General features: G+C 46.1%; 1 protein-coding gene across 1 annotated transcript in view; it reads left to right on the forward strand.

The window, feature by feature from the left end:
* The window catches only part of TDRD12 (tudor domain containing 12), a 55,032-nt gene that overhangs the window by 2,202 nt on the left and 39,491 nt on the right, over nt 1-13,339 (forward strand). Inside the window, exons 2-7 of the mRNA XM_044256258.1 lie at nt 87-223; nt 2,110-2,229; nt 4,902-4,957; nt 6,146-6,231; nt 9,749-9,938; nt 10,483-10,575. Of these exons, the coding sequence (XP_044112193.1) occupies nt 87-223; nt 2,110-2,229; nt 4,902-4,957; nt 6,146-6,231; nt 9,749-9,938; nt 10,483-10,575 (682 nt within the window). The remainder of the gene's footprint in view (nt 1-86; nt 224-2,109; nt 2,230-4,901; nt 4,958-6,145; nt 6,232-9,748; nt 9,939-10,482; nt 10,576-13,339) is intronic.

Consider the following 13,339-nt stretch of genomic DNA (forward strand, 5'->3'; position numbering starts at 1 on the left):
CCTGAGCTGAAGGCAGAGGCATAACCCACTGAGCCACCCAGGTGCCCCCCACGGGGGGTTTTAACGCCAGGGTTTCTGTTCTGTAGGTTTGTGTGGTGTATTGTCAGGAACTGAGGTGTTGGTGCAGGGCTGTTATTAAGTCCATTGTGTCTTCGGCCGACCACTACCTGGCAGAATGTTTCCTTGTGGATTTTGCCAAGTACATCCCCGTGAAATCTAAAAAGTACGTATGTATTTATTTCTTCTTACACTTTTTAGGGAGACAGATACCCATTTTGAAGGAGAAGGTCCGTTTTCACAGTGAGAGGATAGAGGTCAGAGAACTAGAATGTTCTTAGCTTCCCATGGGGACGGCTTGCAGATTCCAGTTCTATATGCAGTGTAGGGGCTGGTGGTCGCAGTGAGGACCCATGCAGCTGCGCCCTCCTTCTACCGTCCTTTCTGGGCAGAGCATGTGCTCACCCGGCCTCCCCTTTCAGGGTGTTCCTGTGATGGAGTGCGTCCTCCTGGAGGCTGTGCTGCAGGAAACACCCTACCTGGAGGCAGAAGGTCGTCTGGTCCCCACAGAAGGGGTGGGTGCTGGTGCAGCCTCAAGTAGGGGGAGCAGAGCGCCTGTGCAAATAGTCCTGGTGTTCTTCCTTAGCAGAGTGAGGCATGATCCCAGCCACAGAAGGCGGGGAAATGCTTCCAAAGCGGCCTTCATTGGCTCCAGGACCACCCATTAACAGTTCATTAGAAAACACCAGCAACACATCAGCCTTTGTGTTTGTGATAATTTTCCATAGTTTTCTGTTCCAGAGTAAGAGAATATCAGTTTATTTTTTTATTTTTATTTTTTAAAAAAGAGTTTATTTATTTATTTGACAGAGACACAGAGAGAGAGGGAACAGACGTAGGGGGAGTGGGAGAGGGAGAAGCAGGCTCACCATGGAGCAGAGAGCCCAATGTGGGGCTCGATCCCAGGACCCTGGGATCATGACCTCAGCCAAAGGCAGATGCTTTAGAACTGAGCCACCCAGGTGCCCCAGGATATCAGTTTAATAATTAACATGAGGACCCTTCTTCCAAAAGAGTATTTTTGTAGTAAGAGTAAAGCATTTCATGGCAGAAGGACTTCTCAAACATTGGGAATTCGCAGATACTTAAGAAAAAAAGTAGATGCCTTTGTAGCTTGTGATTCTGCATCTTTATAACCAGCCTTGTTATCAAAGTAAATGTTGTGTTCAATTGTTTGGGAAGATTTTTAGTATTCGGAGTTTTAGTGTGCAGGGAGGCTTGAGGAGCAGTCAGGACCGGCACCTTTTTCTGAACTGTGGAGATGAGGTGGCAAGGCTGCCCATTCAGGGCTTCCAGATCCGCTTCTGTCGAAATGGTATGCACAGGCGGGCTGTCGTTGGCCTGAAGAATGGAAATAAAAGTGCTGAGCAACAGACTTATCAAATCTCAGCCCCTCTTTTGGTACAGAATTGATAAATACTAACTATAAAAACATCTCAAAAAACACAACATATATGCTCATTTATAGAAACTCATTGGGGTTGTGTATTAAAATTTGTAATTTAAAAATCTTAAGTAGAATTGGCTTCACAGGCTTGTTCATTATTTCCTAGTGTTTCTTAGACTGAGAAGCCTTATTAGACATGATTTTTCTAATACTTCAGCCCCCATACCATGAAGTTTTAACACCAAAGATACTCTGAATATCCATGCATGTACTCTTTTTTTTTTTTTTCTTTAAGGTTTTATTTATTTATTTATTTGACAGAGATCACAAGTAGGCAGGGGACAGGCGGAAGCAGGCTCTCTGCTGAGCAGAGAGCCCCATGCAGGGCTCTCTCCCAGGACCCTGAGATCATGACCTTAGCCCAGGGCAGAGGCTTAACCCACTGAGCCACCCAGGCACCCCCATCCTATGCTTTTATACATGAGAAGAGTAAGACTGGGACACAGGTCTGCGCGCTCTCTCTGCTGCTGGTGGCTGTACTAGAAACACAAAGAACTGGTTTGGGTGTGTTTTAGGTATGTCAGTTACCAGGGAAGTGTACTTTAAAGAAATCTGCTCTATAGAAGTCCGCTTTGTAAAGCAAATGTTTCTGTTTCACTGTGAAGCATCAGAGTGGCAGTGGAAACCTTTATGCAGCTTCCCTACCGAGCGAAGAAATTCAGGCTGTACTGCACCAAGCCTGTCACGTTGCACATTGACTTCTGTGAAGACAGCGCTGAAATCGTGTAAGTACGGCTGGTGGGGGATGCTGGAGCAGGAGTAGAAGTCTGAAATTGAGTGTCTGAGCTTTGTGTGGAATCCATTCCCCTGGAGAAGCGCTAAGAGATTCCAGGAGCCTCTGTTCTTCGGGAGACCTCAGAGTGGTGTGTCGCCCCTGGCTCTGAGCAGAGCTCCCGGGGTGCCCCCCCTTCCAGACTGCAGTCGAGGGGTCTTAGAGGGGGGCTGAGGTCTGTGCTCTGCAACTTCTTTTAATTTGCAAAAAGTAATAAATTAACTGTAAAGAGAAAGGCTGGAATACAGGATCATGGAGCATTTAAAAAAAAAAAAAGTCCATTGCATTTTTCTCCAGCCCCTTCCCTTCCCCGCCCCCTCCCCCCCCCCACCAGGCTTCTGGGACATGTTCACGCTCTGAACTTGGAGACCTCATTCAGTGCTTTATATGGGTTCATTTGTGTGGAGCCTTCCTTCATGAAAATTAGAACCTACAGCGTCATTTGCAGATTTAATCCAAGAGTGTGCTGAAGCTCTTCGCTAGTGCACGTTCTTAACTGCCTTCTACTGTCACGCTTTGGGGGTGAACGTAGCTGGCTATTGCTGTATGTAACTGTTCCTCTCTGGAGAGCCAGCTGCAGTGTTTGCAGACCACTGTGCGCTGCACATTCCTGTAAGCATATGCATCAGTCCAAATAAAACATGGTGTGGAGATGTGGACATGCATGCCCAAATGCACGTATCTGGCCAGCCCGTCTTTGCCCCGTTTTCCTAGTCTTCGGCCACTTTGCCAGTGTTTGTGCAGGACTCACCAGGGTCCCCACACTGGGCACTGCTGTGTCAGGGGTATGGCTGTCTGGACTTAGTGCTACCTGAGGTCCTGGGGAGCGCTCCCCTCCCCCCAGGACTATGGGGTTAAGGGAAGAAACACTGGGCACAGCACAGTTCTGCCTTAACTTGCATGTCCTGGTGATGTTGCATTTTGTTTTCCGAACTTAGAAGGCAGCCCTCTTATGAATGCTTTTGCAGGATCTATGGAGACTCTCCATTCCCTCTCCCTGCTCGCCCCAGCACCTGTCATTCCCTTGAGATGGTAAACACATGGCCCTCTGGCCGGCCTGAGAAGCTGCAGTAATAGACGCTGAGCCTGCTTGTCCCGGCTGATGCCAGCATGCCCCACCAGGCTCCCTGCGGCCCCCCCACACCCTCTTCCCCCTCAGAGACTCTGGAAAAGTGGGTCCCTCACACAGCAGCAACCCCTGCCTCCCACCTGTCCCTCTTCCAGAACAGCCAGCTGCTCACCCCGCACTCGGGTGCCAATCTGTCCATGCCCAGCTCTCCCTCAGTGGCCCCCCTTGTTCTCGACCCCTCTGTGTGACCACATTCTCCAGCTGTGGACACACCCTCCGTGCAGACACATGTTGTCCCTTCGTGTGGGCAGTGCATCTCGAATGTCTGTCTCAATATGTGTATTACGGGGGTCATAGATTTTGCCGAGTGGCCCTCCAGAAGGACTAGCGGTGTATGCTCCCATCACCGGCGTACAGAGAGCGCTGCTTTTCCACGCAGCGTTGCCTGTCATCAAGCTTTTCCACTTCTGCTTGTTTGCTGTGTGAAGATGGTATTTTGTTTTAATTTGTCTTTTTCTACCTTGTGAAGTTAAGTATCTCTTCATGGGGTTATTTGTGTATGTGTGTGTGAGAGAGAGAGAGAAACAGACAGACACCTTGACTGAATGAATGGTTTACCTTTGGATAGCCTAGATTGATTTTTCTTTTTGTCCATTTTCTTATTAGAAATTTACTTCATTTCCTTTTTTTTTTTTTAAACTAACTAGGTAATTACATCAGGGTTTAGAACCGCTGATGTAATTTTTTCTAACTTTTAGGAATCCTTTGTGATTTTTTTGAAGTAATGTGCTTAATATCTTTTTTAATAAAATAAAATAATACCTTCACCTAGGCATGGGGCTAGGAGCTTTATGTATTACCTCATTTAATCCTTAAAGCAGCCCTTAGAGGATAATGGTGGTATCAAACCATCATTGATCTAGGAAATCAAACCAGCAGAGAAATGTAAAAACCTAGCCCTCTTCCATTTATTATGTTATTATTGCTCCTTGCTTCAGAATACTGGTTTCTCTTCATCTTCCACTGCCTACAGCTCTTCTTATGATTTCCTTCCAAGAGCACAGGGAGGGGCAAGATGATAGAATGTGGGAGACAGAGGACAGGTGTTGGCAGGGCAGGCATACCGGTAGACACTGGCCGGTGGCTCTCCCACAGCCTCTCTTTCCCTGTTGGTCTCCCCATCACAGACGGAGCCCTTGCCAGCCTGCGTGCACAGCATCCCTGCCCCCGGGGGCTTGTGTTTGGCTGGGGAGAGAGACAGGTCCTGGGTCACTGGGGACACCAGTGCTGGGACAGGTGATGCCCTGGTGACAGGCACGGGCTGCTCAGGAAGCCCCAGGATGGACCTGTTCTTAGTCTCTGCGCTGGGTGCAGGCAGCAGTGGTGACGGGAGCCCATTGTGGGGTGTGGGTGGGATTGTCACCCCCAAAGCGGAGCCAGGCATCGTATGTTCATTATGTAATAGCAGGAATGCCCAGCACATGGCTTATGAGGTGGTGTTGGTGTCCTAGCCTCTGATTTTTATTTGGTAAGGTTGCATCTGTTTACCGTTCCAGACCTACCAAGAAGTGGGACAGTGCAGCGACTCAGTACTTCCAGAACATCCTAAAAGGTGAGGCAGGTGCATTGTTGTCACAGCCTGCTTTGAACTGATGCCCAGGCCGGTTTGTCTTTCCATCGGGGGCGAGGGGGTTTGAGATGGGTGGATTCGGCTTCTGGCCCCGCCTCATGGGGGTTCATCTGTTACCTGGGATTCCTCCTGCCCTGTGTCACAGTGACTCTGCACCCGTGAATGTTTGGGGGTGGATGTGGACGTCAGTATTGAGAGTTGAAAGGAGAAAGGGGCTATTTGGCTGAGGGGCCCTTCGTTTGCGTGGGAGCTGCGCCCTGCCAAATGCACGTGCGTTTCCCGCAGCAACAAGTGATGGAAGCTGAGCTTTTCTCGCGGATGCTGATGGTGTCGGAAGCATTTTGCCAGTTTCGGATGTGCAGCCTGTCTCAGAGAAGCTGTGCAGCGTGCTGTCCGTATTGTCTGTTGCTGCCAGTGAATTACAGCTTCACCTGCCGTCTGTCCTGACCCCCGGCAGACAGGGGCCAAGTCCCTGTACTGGCCGTCTGGGCTGCTCTGAGGAGAAGCGGGTGTGAAATGCATGGGGTGCTGGCTTATCTCCACCACATCGCTCTCTGGCCAGAGGAGTAGCCCGATACTGGGCCCTGGGGGAAATGGGAGCTTGGATGGGCCTCTGGCTTTGGAGTCTCCGACCCTGTGAGCCTGGGAGGGGCGGGGTGTGGGGGAGGAAGCAGAGCGCCGGGACGGCATCCTGCCCCGAGGCTTCCCTGCAGCCTTCTCGGAGTCCAGCCTCCTCCCCGAGCCGGGACAGGGACAGCTGTGAAGTGAAGGACTGAGCCCAGGGCCTGCAGGGTCCCCGTGCCCAGAGCTGCTGTGTGGGTGCTGGGTTCCGAGTCGCTGAGCGCTCTGATGGGGTGTTTGCAGGGAGCAATGGACTCAGGTGAAAGACTGAGCCGGAAGTGGATTTGGGAGTCGCTGGAAGGGAAGAGGCCAAGAACAGCCGGTGGAGGTGTTGTGGGGGACGGGAGGCCGCAGCTGTGGAGTTGGGAGTGGAGGGTATGTGCTGACTTCACGCCGGAGAGCCTTGTCCTCCACTCACCCACGGGCAGACGGCTAGCAGCTGTTAGCTGTGGTGACCCTGTGTGACCCCAGGTGGTCAGCGCAGATGATTAGATGGAATAATTGTTTCAGTATCAGCTGATTTATTTTTTTTTCACTTATGTTATTTAGCAACCACCCAGGTGGAAGCCAAATTATGTGCTGTGGAAGAAGATGCTTTTGAGGTCTACCTTTATGCAACTATAAAAAATGAAAAAGTGAGTGAAAGAATTGTATTTGAGAAATGTTTTATCCTTATTTAAATTATTTTAACAAAACAAAGTAAACACCAAGGAAAAGAATGCCATTCACACAGCATGGAAGGTTTTTGTGTTTTGTTTCTTTTGGAGTGAGGGGAGAGGCGAGGGAGAGAGTCCTAGCAGGCCCCATGCCACCGGGCAGGGCTGATCTCGTGAGCCGGGCTGATCTCGTGAGCCCGGGATCCCGATGTGAAACCAAGAGTCAGACGCTTAATGGACTGCGCCACCCAGGCGCCCCAGGCCTTCTCCATTTTCAGTTGGAACTCTGTACAGAAGAACTGGCCCATCGCCCCCATTTACTAATTGATTCAGTAATATATCTTAGTGTGGACTCTTGGCTGTTGGTTTTACTTTAGGGAAAAGACTCCATTACTGTCATCATTTTTTTGTTCAGATCGTCCCAGATTTGGCCATTAGCAGCTTCAGAGTGGCTTGCGTGTCCTTTCACTGTGCCCCATCATCGCTGGGAACTTGCTATTTTTGGTGCCACAGATGCTTTAGGCTAATTTTGTTGTTCTCCAGCCCAGCCCTAGAATCAACCACTTCTCCAAGAAGAGTAGTGTCCAGAGAGCAAAACTGGGGCATGAGATGTGCTTCCTGCTGCTGGGGTGTCAGTGGTTGTAGGCCCTCTCTGCAGACAGGAAGTACATGTACGCGGAGTCGCCCGTGGCCACACAGATTGATGCCTGGATCTTCCTGTCTGTACGTGTATCTGTCTGTCTGCACATGTGTTAAGAGCTCTGGTATCAGGGCATCTGGGTGGCTCGGCGTCTGACTCTTGATTTTGGCTCAAGGTTGAGAGATCAAGCCCCCTGTCGGGCTGCATGCTGGGCGTGTAGCCCGCCTAAGAGTCTCTGCTCCCCGGCTCACGCATGTGTGCACTCGTTCTCTCTCTCTCTCAAAAAAAAAAAAAAAAAAGGAGCTCTTGTACCTCTCATTCCTCGTTACTTATCTGGACACATGTTTCTAGCAGTGAGAAACCTGCACTTGATAGATATACTTAATTTGATTAATCCTAATATTCACATAAAGTAATTCCAGAATTGCTAACTCACAATTCCTGTGAAAAAGAAGTTTGTCTAAAGGCAAAAGCACGCAGCCAAAACAGTATTCTGAAGTTACTTAGGTTAGTCTTTTCTTCCCCTCCCTCCTTCACTGTGATGATGTTACTCATTTGTAGTAAGATTCGCTAGCTATACTTTGTGGGGCATTTTGGGACCCCCCACGGCCTTGTCTGTTTCACCTGTGGCTTTTCATTGCTTATTTTGCAGTTTGGTAAAAATAACAAAATGCTGGCAATTGGACCGGTCTGGTGAAACATCTTTAAACTTCTCTGTTGACCTCCTTTTCTCTTCTTGCTTTTTGAGTAGGTCTCTTTCCCTCTGTGGCTGTACTTTGGGTGGGGGAGTGAAGAGGGTATGCATATTAGCAGAGCAAACATACGGCAGACGTGTGAGGTCATCACTGCCAGAAAAACGGCGCCTGGCATCCTTTTCTAGCTCCCTAAGGAAGCACAAGGATTTCCCAGGGTTTTTCTCTTCTTGGCCTGGCTTCTTTCATGCAGCGAAGTTATTTTTAGCACATATCCACCTTGTCCCTTGTATTGTCAAACACTCTTCTCTTGTCTGGATGTATTACAGCGGATTTACCTGTTCACGTCTTTTGGACATTTGAGTTGTGGCCAGTTTGGGGCTGTTATAAATGAAGTTGGTATGAATATTCGTGTATAGTTCTTCCTGTGAACCCTTGCCTTCGTTTTTCTTGGATGAGTACCTAGGAGTCAAATTCTGGATGGGATTGTACTTAGTAAGAGGCTGCCAGATGGGTTCTCCAAAGCGGTGAACTGCTGTACAGTCCGGTCAGCAGTGGATGACAGCCCCAGTTCCTTCATGTCCTCTTCAGGGCTTGGATGGCTACTGTGATGGGCCTGAACTGGGGTATCATTGTGGTTTAACTTTGCATTTCCCTAGTGACTACGACAATGAGTATCTCTTCATATGCTATTTGCAATCCATGTATCTTCTTTGATGAAGTGTGCATTCAGATCTTTACCCCGTTTTCTGGATAACTTTTTAAAAAAAGATTTTATTTATTTATTTGACACAGATCACAAGTAGGCAGAGAGTCAGGCAGGGTGGGGGAAGCAGGCTCCCCACTGAGCAGGGAGCCTGATGTGGGGCTTGATCCCAGAACCCTGGGATCATCACCTGAGCCGAAGGTAGACGCTTAACTGACTGAGCCACCCAGTTGCCTTGAAGAAGACTTCTCTTTTATTAACCGGGGACTGGCAGAGGCTTAACCCACCGAGCCACCCAGGTGCCCCAGATAACTTTTTATTTTTTTATTTTATTTATTTATTTTTTTAAAGATTTTATTTATTTATTTGACAGAGAGAGATCACAAGTAGGCAGAGAGAGAGAGAGCAGAGAGCCCCATGTGGGACTCGATCCCAGGACCCTGGGATCATGACCTGAGCTGAAGGCAGAGGCTTAACCCACTGAGACACCCAGGCACCCCCGGATAACTTTTTAAATGGAAATAAAGTTGATACAGGATGTTTCGGGTGTACAACAGAGTGGTTGGATGAGTCTGTGCCTTATGCTGTGCTCATCACACACCATCACACACCACTGACTCTTTTCCCACTGAACCTTTTATTCCCCCTGACTTACTCCTTTCACATTGGAGACCTTATCTCCCTCTCCCCTTCACCCTTTTGCACACCCCTTCCCCCTCCGCCCCTCTGGCCTCCATCAGTACTTTGTATTTATGGGTCTGTTGGTGCTATTTGCTTGTTATTCATTTGTTTTTTTTACATTCCACATATAGGTAAAATCATATGGTGTTTGTCTCTGTCTTATTGCACTTAGCATACTATCCTCTTGGTCCATTCATGTTGCAAATAAAGAATCTCATCTTTTTATGGCTGAGTAATATTCCATTGTATTTTACCCATTTTTTAGTTGGGTTGTTTGTCATCTTTTTATTGCATTTTGAGAGCTCTTTATATATTCTGGATACATTTACATCCAGATTTAAAAAATATTTTCTTCCTGTCTGTGGATTACCCTTCATCTCTTAATAGTGTCTTTTGAAGAGTAGAAGTTTTTAAAATTTGATAGTCTAAAATTTAAATTTTGAATTTTTATCAGGTTTCCTTTTATGATTGGTGCTTTGTCTTTGTCATCCCCCTAGATCTTTGCCTGGCAAAGTCATGTTAGCTCCCTGATGCTTTGTTCAAGAAGATATTTCTTATGTTTTATACAGATTCTACTGATTTTCTTACCAGGAGCGTTGGCCAGAAGTATCTAGTCCACCATTACCAGAGCAGGAGTCAAGAGATCAGTTTCTATCAGATTATGTTCTATAAAATAATTTTTTCTGAAGATTGAAATTTGGGGTTAAGTTTGGGATAATTTGTGAACAGTCACTTGACTGTATTTGTCTTGTTCATGAAATGTTGCAAATTGTGCAGGTCTGTGTTAATGACGATCTGGTTGCGAAGAACTTTGCTCGTTACATATCACCCAAGGAGAATAAAAACATGGATTCTGTAGAGAAATCAAGTTTGAGTACAAAGTCAGCATCCTTCTCCAGGAGACTCAATCCAGCACTCACTCTCTGGCCAATGTTCTTACAAGGAAAAGATCATCAAGGAATGGAAAGTGAGTGGATTCTCACCAATAGGTGTTTCTTTTAAACTGTCTTATTTATATGAATCTTGTCATACTGATGTGAGTCGTACAAACCTTTCCCCACATGCAGGCAGGGACTTGGGCTATTAGTTGAACCCTGGTGGGTGTGTGACAGGCTTTGAAGTCCTGACCTCGTGTGCTTTTACGAGAATGGCGAAAAACTGTCCTCAATTTCTTCTTAACATGGAGTTAAATTTTCAGAAGTCCGGAAGTTCGTAATTGAAAGATGTTACCCAATCAAAGTCAAATGTTTACCGTTTTAGACCCTTTTCAGAAGATCTGTTTATTAGGAGGGAAATGCAAGAAGAGACCTCCTTGGACAGTGGAAACAATCAGAGGTGTTTCTTTCTGAGTTCCGTTGTCCTTCACTCCTTCACGTTGCTTTCCTGCCCCGTTAGGTCTCTCATGACCTTCCAAGCAAAAGCAGGAGCTGAAAGAGTATGCCGCTGAGATTTGCATTTGTCATTTGGGTTTTATTTCATGCTTTAATCCTGAATTGTGTTCTTTCTGTCAGATTCACATGGTTTAACTTTTCTGGCTCAGTCCCTCCAGCATCCGTGGCCCAAGGGTGTTGTTGGTGACCTTGGGCCGACTGCTATGATCCTGGGTAAGTTTACTTGCTTGCCTTACTTATGTATAGCTGGCATAAAAGAACACTCTCAACTCTGTAAAGATTAGAAAGGCTGTGCTGATTCTCTTTCCATCTCATGGAACCAATTGATGATGCAGCTGCTGACAGAAATAGCCTGGCCTTGTGGTCCTCACTTAGAGGATTTTTAAAAAGGATTTATTTATGTATTAGAGTGTGTGCACATGTGAGCAGAGCCAGCCAGGGTGGGGGGCAGAGGGAGAGAATCCCAAGCAGACTCCCCGCAGACCCATGAAATCGTGAGCTGAGCTGAAATCATGAGTTGCACACTTAATCCACTTAAGCCACCCTGGCGGCCCCTTACTTAGAGGATTTTACTGTAAAGAACACACATAACAGGACTGTGTTTATGTGCAGAGCTGATTTATTCCAGCCCAGCCATACGCAAGTGATGATTATGTGTTCTCAGAGTGTATGTGTGGATTTGTGAGTGATTTTCATTTTAAGCAGTGGGGCACATATACAAGCAAGAGGCATTTAGGAGGGTAGGAACTCCTAGTGTTTAACTCCATATCTCCAAGGTACATAATGGATTGCAGTTGTTGGACCAGAGTGGGCTCTGCCAGCCGCTTTGATTCTCGGGCACCCTCTGGTAATTCCTGCACTACTTGCCTCTTCCGCTGGGCGCGGGTACACCGAGTGTTTCACACACGGAACATCGTAGCCTCAACTAAGTTAAAGCTTTTGCCTTCAAAATTACTTCCTACGTTAGTGTTGTGTTTAATTACTTTGGTAATGTTGTCTATCGTAGAAAAATACAGATAATCAAAGGTTTAAAAACCTGTCGTTTTTAATAGCTACTTAGTGACATGTTAGGGTCTTGCTTTCCAGAGTTCTCCACTCCTGAGGGTTGTGGGTGACATTTTTACCTCACAGAAATTGGATTCCACACATACCTCTGTGGAGTGTTTTCAGTTAACGTATGAAGGAACTTCTAGGTCACATGTGTCTAGGATCACGTGACTTTAAGGACATGCGCTCTGATGTGAGACAGATGGGATCTTGGTGTCCCTCCTGCTGGGTGTTGGAGGGAAACACTGTTCCCATCACAGTGACTTGATTAAATGGGGGATCCATAGACCCAACTGACGTGGCCCTGCCCCTGGCCTGGGGCCCACATGGTACATCCCCCCCCATTATTTCTGATGTGCCTCCTGTAGGGGTCCCAGCTGAGTGTTTCTCCTAAAACGTGCCCCTGTTACTGAAGGAAGAAATAAAAATACATGCCTGCACCTACTGGAGCAGGAGAAACACCAGGCATTTTATGTAGTGTGCGGACACTGCCCAGCCTTCCGTCATGTGAATATGTCATGGGGTTTTTTTTGTTTGTTTGTTTAAGTAGCCCCAGGTTGTTGGACAGTAACCGTTTCCCACTTTTCCTTACCGTGGTCATGACAAGATCCATTGTGTGTGTCTTTGAAAAGGAAAAGGTTGATGGTAAAGGAAAGGGAAGCTGGTGGGAGGTGTAACTGATGGTCATGTGAAAGCAAGATTACTAGGTGCTCCTTCCCCAAGCACAGATTTCCTTTTCCTTGGAATCGTGGTGAGAAGGTATTTCAACTGTATTTTTTGGTACTTGTCTTTGAAGTTGTCTTATGTTTTTAAAATCAAAGTATAATACTTTGTTAATACTTGGTTAAACAATCAAATAGTGCAAACTAATGAAAAGTGATGAGAAGTAATTTTCTCTTTCTGGCCTCTTCTCACCTCAGGCTGTTCCTGCGAGGTAAACCTTTATCTTTCCCTTTACCTTTTTATTTGGATGGTTGTCTCTAGATTTTGAAACCTTTACAATTATTTAATTTTCAGTTATAATTTACCATTTCTAGGCTTATCAGTTCTAGACTCTGTCTTTTTTTAAAAAAATATTTTATGTATAAATATGTTTGAAGCCCTAACTATCCCCGGTGTGACTGTATTTAGGCATAGAGTCTTTAAGAGGTAGTTAGTCCTGGGAGTGGAGCCCTAGTTCAGTAGGGCTGGTGCCCTTGTTAAGAGGAGGAGGAGACACCAGAGGCTTCCTCTCCTCCATGTGAGGACACACAAGAGGGCAGCCATTTCCAAGCTAGGAGGATAGCTTCTAGATCTGACTTCTTTTCTTATATACACATTTAATGCTATAAGTTGCCTTCCAAGTACTGTTTTCACTACATCCCACAAATTTTGATAAGCTGTATCATAATTTTCATTCAGTTTAAGCTATTTTTAAATTTCTCAAGATTTCTTCTTGATCCAAGTGTAATTTAGAAGTGTGTTGTTTAATCTCTAAGTGTTTGGGGATTTTCCCAGCTATCTTTTTGTTTCTGAATTAGTTTGATTCCATTATGGTCTGAGAGCATACATTGTGTAGTTTGTATTCTTTTAAATTTTTCACGTCTTTTTATGGCCACACTGTGATGCTCTCTTGTTAGGCACATCTGCCTTAAGGACTTCTCAGTCCTCTGGGAGAATTGACTCCTTTATCACTATGTAATTAATGCCTCTATCCTTCATAGTTTTTCTTGTTCTGAACTCCACTTTGTCTGAAATTAATGTAACTACTTCAGCTTTCTTTGGTTAGTGTTAGCATGGTGTATCTTTCTTCATCTCTTTATTTCTGTCTTTATATTTGAAGTGTGGACAACATGTAGTTGGTTGGGTCTTGTTTTTGTTCACTCTGACGACCTCTTTGGTGTATTTAGACCATTGCCATTTAAAGTGATTATTGGTAGAGTTGGATTAA

The sequence above is a fragment of the Neovison vison genome, chromosome 7 (genome assembly GCF_020171115.1).
Source record: "Neovison vison isolate M4711 chromosome 7, ASM_NN_V1, whole genome shotgun sequence".
Taxonomy (NCBI): Eukaryota; Metazoa; Chordata; class Mammalia; order Carnivora; family Mustelidae; genus Neogale; species Neogale vison.